Below are 9,583 nucleotides of genomic sequence, written 5' to 3'. Positions count from 1 at the left end.
GTTCTCAGGATCTCCAAAGGCAACGAATAACAACTCTTATCCTTTGTTACAAAGAAAAATCCTATTTCTAACATGTGAGGTTTCAGATTGTAACTTCAACGAGCCATTGAAAGGAATTTATCTGCATTGAATCTGATGTAAATTACTTTCTTATTCAAAGAATATCTCTGAATTATTGAATAATGAATTTGATTACGTTTACTGACACCAGCCTGCTGTGGAACCAAAGGGCGGGAACAGAGTTCCCACGGAGCCATTTCGCATCCGTGCCATTTGCTAGCTAGCCTCTTCCAGCAGTCTGTGTTGTTCTTCGGTCGCTGTGAGTGTTTGATGAGGTGTGGAGGAAAGAGGAGATGTGGTCCTTTTTTGCCAGGGATCCTGTCAAAGACTTTGCCTATGAAATTCTTCCAGACACCCAAGAAAAGTCTGGGATATGGACTCTACATCGGGGAAAGCGAAAGGTAAAAGAGGAAGACCGCTGCCGACCCTTCGCTAGCGGTTAGCGTTAGCTAGCTTCTTTGGGGAGGCCTGTCTGTTAGTTAGCTTTTAGATACGTTGCCCGTTGTTATACTGGTGTGGTTACAAGTCCAGTATGCCTGTATTTGTCTCTCCTGTCTGGCTGAGTAGATGTCAGTACTGATTTTAATGTTCTGGTTGCTCTGTTTTCGCTAACGATGTGAGCTCAGGCTTTGTTTACCCGCTGAGACAGACACGTATTTCTCGCCACGTCACCTGGTTTTAGCCAAGTTAACAGCACTCATGTCAGTCGTGTTCAGGCTAATGCTTCATCGCATGAACAAAGGTGTCGTCCCTCTGCTCTGGCAGCTCCTCACCTAACCTGCTGTATCAGTTATTATCGCTGAGGAGCAGAAAGTAGACAGTCAGAGTCATCCCCATCACTGCAGGGCCACATAATGACAGCCAAGCAGCAGCTTCCTGTTTCCATCATCCTGAATCAAGTCCTTTGAATATGATGTAGGGCTGTGACTAGATTTGATTTTTCAACTTTTTCAACTCTGCTTTTATTACATAAAGCACAAATGTTTAGAGTTTTTTCATGTCGATTTATGTTAGTGATTTATTTTACCCCAACATGTCTCCTCAGACCGGTGGAGAGCCGGTGTCTGTGTTTGTGTACGAGGTAGCACAGGGTACAGAGCAGCAGACCCAGCTTGCCAAGGCTGCCTTCAAGCGTATGAAGACCCTGCGTCACCCCAACATCCTGGCCTATGTGGATGGATTAGAGGTATGTGTGCTTTTGTGTGTTAAGTTGCACCTGCTGTCATTACTCATACACACTGACATTGCCTGTAATGTGTAAAGGAAAGGGTCATTGAGCCTGCTTTGTGACATGTTGCACACTTGTGAGCAGCCTTGTTTTGTCATTAAACTATAATATAATTAGCTGTGTCTCATCTCCACCATCTGCTTTTCTCTGCCGGTTTACGTTCAGATGGAGGTGAGTGTGAATATGCCACTAAAGTTCTTGACTATTTGTACATTAGTTGTAGTCAGTAGTGTAAAATATACTGTATGCAGATTATTACACTGTTTCCTCAGTTTTTGTGCTTAACGAGTATAAATCGATCATCAGATCATTAGGTTTCTGTTATGCACTTGAAAGTGGTGCGTCTATGACATGATTTGCCAAAAGAATTTGAAAGAGTTTGAAATAAAACCGACCTATGTATTAAGTGTCTCCTTCCTCATTTGTGTTTGTACGTATTCAAAATTCTGAAGATGCTTCCCATTGATCACACTGCCTGAAACTGAGCGGCAGCTATGAAGTTGCTCAATTCCTTAGCTCAGTATGAATCCTGCCATAAAGCCTTTTAAAATGTTACTGTTTGTACATGGCCGTGTTCTCCAGGTAATAACTCAGTACTAACTTTTATTACCTTGAAATAAAAACCTATGTTGATAAAACCATATTGCTCATTGTTTTCTGAAACACTTTTATATTTTATAAATGGGTGATTAAAAGAGTATTAATTCAAATATCACAAAAGTCAATATCTAAAGACTGTTTTACTGTGTATTGATTTATTTCTGGTAATTACACTTATATATTAACATGTGTTACACAATGCAATTTTAACATACAATTTTAGTTGCTATTGTCATCTGTGTGTGTGTAAATATAAAATGTGTTAGTTTTTTTGTTTGTTTGTTTGTTGTTTTTAAAATAGCTGCGATATTACATTAATCCTTTCATTCGGCATTTTATTTCATTGTTTTTGCAGTGTTCAATAAAACAGCCATGAAATAATAGTTAATCTTGCTTGTGGTTGTTACAGACAGAGAAAAGCCTGTACGTGGTAACTGAGCAGGTGACACCTCTGGCAGTGCACCTAAAGGCCCAGGCAGAGAAGGGTGGAGCAGGGGAGCTGGAGATCTCCTGGGGACTGCACCAGATAGTGGTAAGGATGGGACAGTGTGCCAGCTGGTCATAGTTTAGTTCATCCTCTTCAAGCCCTCTCTTGCTGTTTAACTGTTTACTTTACATCTGGCGTTTGCCCCCTCTCACAGAAAGCACTGAGTTTCCTGGTCATTGACTGCCACCTTCTCCATAACAACTTGGGCGTGTGGGCTGTTTTTGTGGATCGAGCTGGAGAATGGAAGCTAGGGGCCCTTGACCATGTGGTTCCTGAGCAGGGTGACCCAAGTGGGGTCTCACTCCCTGCTCCAAAGGCTGTTTACCCAGACATGGAGAAATATGACCCACCAGAGATGTCCAACAGCAGTGGAGAAAAATGGTAAGAGAGGGGTGTTGGTCAGGACAATAATATTTTACATTAGAAGAAATGAAAATATTTGTAGAAAGTGCAGAAATGACAGAGGAGGTTCTTAGGACCATGACTGAAGTAACTCGTCACTGCCTAGTTTTCTGTTGTAACGTTTGTATTTTGCTGCAGGGCAGGGGAGGTGTGGCGGCTCGGCTGCCTGATCTGGGAAGTGTTCAATGGGCCACTACCTCGCACTTCCTCCCTTCGTTCACTGGGAAAGGTACGTCACCCTGAAAAACAGTTGGATGGAAACTTGCCTTGCGATGATGTCAGATGATGCTAAAGATATAAATTGCTTGAGTCTGCCAGAAGGAATCTTTGCTTGTGACCTAGAGAAGTGTTGTTCACAGGGTTGTGTTCTTGTCTTATTTCCTTTGTGCTCACAGATCCCCAAGGCTCTGGTCCCTCATTACTGTGAGCTGGTGGGGGCCAACCCCCGGGCTCGGCCCAACCCAGCACGCTTTCTCCAGAACTGCAGAGCCCCAGGGGGATTCCTCAGCAACAGCTTTGTGGAGAGCAACCTTTTCCTGGAGGAGATACAGGTCCACAGACTTAAAGACACAACTAAGACCTCAGAGCTACAATCAGAGCCCACAGTTTACTCACAACCTAAAGTACTAAATCACAAGACAGAAATTGATCAGATTCTTGTGGAACTATTCTGGGTCTACGTGGTTTAGCATTAACCTTTGCTGTCTCACAGCACTGGAAACTATACTATACTACAGTCCTAGCATTTATTTGATTAATGTGTTTCTTAGAAACCTTTTAAAATTGTGAAGATCAAGTCTTATTGTTACAGCATAATAAATGATTATTGTGTGTAATCAATGATATAATATCAGTAGAATTCAAAGTGTGTCCCTAAATTCTCCATATCTAGATCAAGGAGCCAGCAGAAAAGCAGCAGTTCTTCCAGGATCTGAGTGAAAACTTGGACAACTTCCCCGAAGACTTCTGTAAACACAAAGTTCTGCCTCAGCTGCTGACCGCCTTCGAGTTTGGCAATGCAGGTGCTGTGGTCCTCACACCGCTCTTCAAGGTAAATCGAAATATCAAATGCTACACCAGTGAATCTCCAGGCCTGTCAGATCCTTTCCTAAGTAAAACATTAACAAAACCATTGTCCAAACTAAGTCAGAGTAAGATGTGATTATACTTGCATCAGTATCTCAGTGCACACTTTGTTTCAGGCTCTATTTGGAAGTTACACCTGTACCCACTTTCTTAAATCTCTCTGACCTCATTTCCATCTGTCTGTGTGCCAGGTGGGGAAGTTCCTTTCAGCAGAAGAATACCAACAGAAGATCATCCCTGTCATCGTCAAGATGTTTTCCTCTACAGACCGAGCCATGAGGATACGACTGCTGCAGCAGGTGTGTGGTTACCACTTTATCTTATCCACACCCTTATTGATCCAGCGCAGACTATTACTGGTTCTTTTTTTATAGCCAAGAGAGAAAGACAACAGTAGAAAGCAGGATAAAATAAAATCGATGAGCAAGAGATTTTATCCACCTGTGCTGTTTGTTAGCCCGAGTTAAAAGGCAAAAACATTAATTTATTCTAACATTCTTCCTTCTTTCTGTGTGTGTCTCTGTCTCTCAGATGGAGCAGTTCATTCAGTATCTGAACGAGGCAGCAGTCAACTCACAGATTTTCCCTCACGTTGTTCACGGCTTCACAGACACCAACCCGGCCATCAGAGAACAGACCGTTAAGGTAGTTTGCTCAGCACAACCACAAACCAGGAGGTGTCATCACAGATTACCTGTGTACTAGATCTCCTCTTTTCCTTCCTCTCTCCCTCCAGTCCATGTTGCTGCTGGCTCCCAAACTGAATGAGACCAACCTGAACCAGGAGCTCATGCGTCACTTTGCCCGGCTGCAGGCCAGAGATGAACAAGGCCCAATCCGGTGCAACACCACTGTCTGCCTGGGCAAGATCGCCTCCTACCTCAATGCTGGGGTAACACACACTCAGGCCACTGTGCAACACAAAAAAAGCACACCTGAACCACAGTTCAGTAAAGAATCTGCTGGTTAAATCTGGTTATCTTCTCTTCACAGACTCGACAGCGTGTTCTGATTTCTGCCTTCTCACGAGCTACTAAAGATCCGTTCCCAGCGTCGCGCTCCGCTGGTGTGCTGGGCTTCGCCGCCACACACAACTACTACAGCGTAACAGAGATCGCTGCCCGCATCCTCCCCACCCTCTGTGCTATTACTGTTGACCCTGATAAGAGCGTCAGGGACCAGGTACATGTGACATTACTTAATACTGAACGTAGAGTACATAGATTATTATTCATGAGCAGCAAAATTCCTCATTCACTTCTAGTGGCTGTGGCTCATATTAGATAGTAAAGAAAGATTCAAGCTACTAGTTAATTACAAGTATTGAAGAACATGCAAGAGCAAGGTGGTGGTAAATGCAGTAATGTGATGAGTACTCTTGTGTATTACCCCTAACAGTAACACAATATATTAACACTGTATAGCACATCAGCCTCCCTGTCTTCTTTAAACAAGAAGGAAAACATATGTGGTTCTGCTGAGATTCAGAGGCTGATCCTTATTGACTCCTCTTGCAGCGAGATAAGCAGAAAGTGCTGCAACCAAAGACTGTAGCAGAAAAAGAGAGAACAGTGACGCCTGGTCACTACAACCACAGCTTCCATTATAACAAACAGAGAAGAGAAAACACAGTCAAGGTTATTTAAGAGTAAAACAAGAGTAGAGTCTCTGTCTGGTTCATGAATTCAGTCTTGTATCCTGGTGTTTGTCCTCTGTAGATCATTTTTATTGTTACTGGACTACACTGATGTGTTTCTGTTGTGTTCCTCTTTGTCAGGCATTCAAAGCCATCAAGAGTTTCCTTTCCAAGCTGGAGACTGTGTCAGAAGACCCTACCAAGCTGGCTGATATAGGTATGTACCATATTACACTGAGTTGCAAAGTGTGCTCTGTGTTTTAATGTCTTATGTTTGATGTTATATATTCGTTGACCTTGCTCTGTTTCAGGGGAAAGGAAAGCAAACACATATGCGACACATAGAAATGGACACAAAACTAAAAACTTGAACTGCTCTCTCTCGTCCGTCCTGCAGAAAAGGATGTAGCGTCATGTGCTCAGGCTGCTGGTGCCTCTTCTGGCTGGGCCGGCTGGGCCGTGACTGGCATGTCCTCGCTAACGTCTAAGCTGATCCGCAACACTCCGGGGACAGAAGGAGGTGCAGCAGCTGAGGGGAGTGGGCCGACCAACACCACCAGCCCTACCACTGCCACTGACGCAGCACCGGCACCTGGTAGAGCCATCAAATCTGATTCATTAGGAGTCATGAAGAAAAAGATGTTTTCACTCTGTGTTTTTATTTGGGTCTAAAATCTGATCCAGGTATTATGTAACCAGGGCTGATGAAGTCTTTCAGTCATGTCTGAAACTTTATCTTGTTTTCTTTCATGCTCAGGCTCTGAAGATAAAACTCCACAAGCCTCTCTGAGTGACCATGCTGTCTCTAGTCATGCCAACCAATCACAGACTCTTGAAGTAGAGGACAATGATGATGAGCCAATAGGAGACCGCTGGGATGATGAGGAGGACTGGGGAAGTTTGGAGGTCAGATTTCACCGCTTCTCACTGAAGGGGAAAATTGCTAATTATTATTCAGACACATTGTGTGTGTGAATTATGTTATATATATATATATATATATATATATATAAAATTGTAATTTCAAATCCAAATAAATTGTTTTTTTGCATCACAGGAGTCAGAGAAAACTCAAACAGAGCCTGATGACTGGAACACGGACTGGTCAGGAATGGCAGCATCCAAAAAGAAGGCCAGTGACAGAGGAGTATGAGCCTTGACTGTGGATCATTACCCACCTGTCTGTGGAAACTCTATGGAGTGTTTAGTGTTCTTTGTGTAATTAAAATTTTATCTTTTTATACAATTTCAGTTTGTCTTATTTCAACCTTTTATCATCTCTCCACTGTTTAGGTTGGTCGGTCGTCGTCCTCCATGACAGTGAAAAAGCAGAGCTCTGATTGGAGCAGCTCAGGCTGGGACGCTGACGACAGCTGGTCCAACGAGAAGGAAGGCCAGTGTCAGAGCTCTGCGGGGGAGGAGGGCTGGGGCAACGACTGGGGAGAGGAGGAGACAGACACAACCTTGGCCAATGAGACACTCCCCCTGCCTGAAGGGGTGCGGTTGGCCAGCGAGTACAACTGGGACAGCGGCAACACACCAAAGGGAGCCGGTCAGAACGACCTGTTTGCCAGCGTGTCCCAGAGAAACATGGCGAGCACAGCGGCCACCACGGTGAGGACAGAGGGAGGCAACAAGACAGAAGGACAAGAGACAGACGGATTAAATTTGTGTCTGACATTAATAGTGTGTGAGGAATTGTGACTCTTGAAAGTGAGGAAACAAAAACCTGCATCCTTATTCATCTGTTTTACAGGTTTAAAGTCTTCCAGTCTACAGAGTAAACTATTCATGTTGTCTCTGAGAAAAAAGACTGTGATGAAATGTATGTAACTGTAAACATTAGATGATCATCAGATTTTAAACGACAGAGGCAGGAGGACGATGAGGATAAAAATAACCTTCCTTTAAATGTGGTGAAACTAGACATTCTCAAACATTCTCTTGATGAGAAGTTGATCTCTAGGTCAAGAGAACATGAACATGAAATAATAAAAATAATTAGTCAGGGATTTCTTGACAGTAAGGATTTCAGTTCAGTGTTTTCTCCTTGTCAGACTGGAGATGGTTGGAGTGCAGAGGCAACGGGAGACTGGGGAACGGAGGAGAGCTGGGAGTCAGTGGATGGAAGCCAGGGTAAGTCTCAGCTGCACTCATCAGAAACGAGACCCTGTAATGTCTCAGAACGAGCTGCAAACAGATGGTGCCTGTTGCATTTACACTTACTCTGGCATTTAAAAAACAAAAATCCAAATTCTGTGTTTATATTTCATGATGTAACTTCACTGGCGTTTGTCCCATCACTGCACCTCGGCACTTTAGCTTAGTCTGTGTATTCTTGTGAGCTGACCACCAATGTACTGTGTCTGTGTGTTGATCTGCCTGTTTTTACTGCTGCCCAGGTCTCAGCAAGGCCGAGCTGTCCAAGAAGAAACGGGAGGAGAGGAGGAAAGAGCTGGAGGCGAAACGGGCAGAGCGCAAAGCTGCTAAAGGTCCTCTCAAACTGGGCGCACGCAAGCTGGACTGACGAGGGTCCAGACGGAGAGATGAGGGTGGGGATGGAGAGGGAGGAACATGGACTGCAGTCACAGATCCTAGAGCAGTAGATGGACGCTCGACATTCCACAAGTAAAGGACCAGAAAGACGTGTTAGTAGAGATACTGTGAAAAGTTGCTTCTGCTGAGTAGATGATCTCAGCTCAGTTTAAAGAACTGACAGATGAGTGGAAAAGCAGCAATCCAGTGATTTATGAATCAATGTTGTGGATCCAAGAGCTGAGACAAAGGAAAACAAGAGCAGAGACATAAGAGTGGAAAACAAAACCCAGAGAGACACGAAGCAGCACAGAGCAGCAGCCCTGACAGAAGAAGTGATTTAACAACATGTCACTCTCTGGTTGTTTTTTTTTCATTACTCATAAAGTTGCAGATGTAAAGTAAATGTATATAAATGATGCATCTTGTCTTAAAATGACACGAAGAAACAACACTTTTTAAAAAAACATAAACATATATAACAGAATTTCATGTTTTTCAGTGCACGTGCACACACACACGCACAGTGGATATGAATGTTTTAGTTCAGCTTTCACTTAATTACAGATTTAAGGTGTAAAATCAGTCCATGCATGCACTTGTGTATTTGTGCAGCCTAACACGCTCCAACCGTGGCACGAAATTACAAATGTGCTGAGTTTACTTTGCACATACAACACTGTATCTTACTGTACTGACCTGGCCTGACAGATGAGTCATTGGACCGGTGTCAGGTCTGTAAATGAGAACCATGCACTGCAGACACATAACAGAGCAGCTGGGCCTTGGAAATACTTTGTTAAGTAGAAGCTGGTTTCAAGGGAAAATCATTTTTTGCCGTTTCCTGTGTGTCCCATGAGGTGTAGTGCCATGGTGGAGGGTTTATGAAATCAGAGTTTTATTTTGAAATTCTTGTTATACCTTTGTACCTGTATAATCCAAAAGATCTCACCAAAACCCTTTAGGATCATTTGAGGATGTTAACATTTTCCCATCTGTTATTTTAGTCAATATTGGGTGTGGTCTGGGTAATGGAGAAGTTTCTTTTACTCTTTTATTTGTGCCTTTATTTAATTACAGATCTCTGTAGGATCACGTCCAAGGAAAACCCCCAATTTCAGCGGAAAATTTCAGAAGTGGACCTGAGATGTCTCAAACCAGCAAATTCTGTTTCCATCAAACATTTCAGTTGACCCCATAGCTCCTGTTAGAGATGGTGTTGTTCGGTTGAGTGTTACAATACAAAATGCTGTAAAGATAAACCAGCTGACACAATCGGCAGCCGCTATCATCGGAGCTAATGTCCTGGTTTGTGGAGGTCAGGTCAGGAACTTATGCTGCATTATTCTGAAGAAGGCTGGAGGTGATGTTTCCAAATCATGTAGCATGTGAGCTATTGTAAAATAAAACCTACGTTCCTTCCTTACATCAGAGGACTGTTTCTGTTTTAGCTCATCCTCTCACTTCTAAATAACCACAATTAAAATCAAAAATAATGCATGACCTCAGCTGGTAAAACGCACAAAGCTGGTTCACAGGTGAGCTGTTA

General features: G+C 43.3%; 1 protein-coding gene across 2 annotated transcripts; it reads left to right on the top strand.

Annotated features, from left to right (window-relative positions):
- Positions 1-185: 185 nt before the first annotated feature.
- On the top strand, positions 186-9,498 carry scyl1 (SCY1-like, kinase-like 1). Of its 2 annotated transcripts, none has more exons than XM_071457670.1 (18): positions 186-461; positions 1,106-1,246; positions 2,298-2,420; positions 2,530-2,756; positions 2,916-3,006; positions 3,173-3,328; positions 3,670-3,828; positions 4,055-4,162; positions 4,395-4,508; positions 4,600-4,755; positions 4,857-5,045; positions 5,641-5,716; positions 5,897-6,094; positions 6,257-6,405; positions 6,557-6,631; positions 6,793-7,113; positions 7,557-7,635; positions 7,902-9,498. In XM_071457670.1, the coding sequence occupies exons 1-18, from the start codon at positions 354-356 to the stop codon at positions 8,024-8,026; spliced, it is 2,595 nt and encodes an 864-aa protein (XP_071313771.1). In that variant the 5' UTR covers positions 186-353; the 3' UTR covers positions 8,027-9,498. The 2 variants fall into 2 exon arrangements, with proteins under 2 accessions (XP_071313771.1, XP_071313770.1); XM_071457669.1 differs by having other exon boundaries at positions 6,557-6,646.
- The last annotated feature ends 85 nt before the right edge of the window (positions 9,499-9,583 follow it).

The sequence above is a fragment of the Trachinotus anak genome, unplaced genomic scaffold (assembly GCF_046630095.1).
Source record: "Trachinotus anak isolate AG129_WGS33_773 ecotype Australia unplaced genomic scaffold, CSIRO_AGI_Tana_v1 ptg000021l, whole genome shotgun sequence".
In the NCBI taxonomy this organism is placed as follows: domain Eukaryota; kingdom Metazoa; phylum Chordata; class Actinopteri; order Carangiformes; family Carangidae; genus Trachinotus; species Trachinotus anak.
Note: the sequence above shows the minus strand (reverse complement) of the source record. Positions and strands in the feature narration are given on the sequence as shown.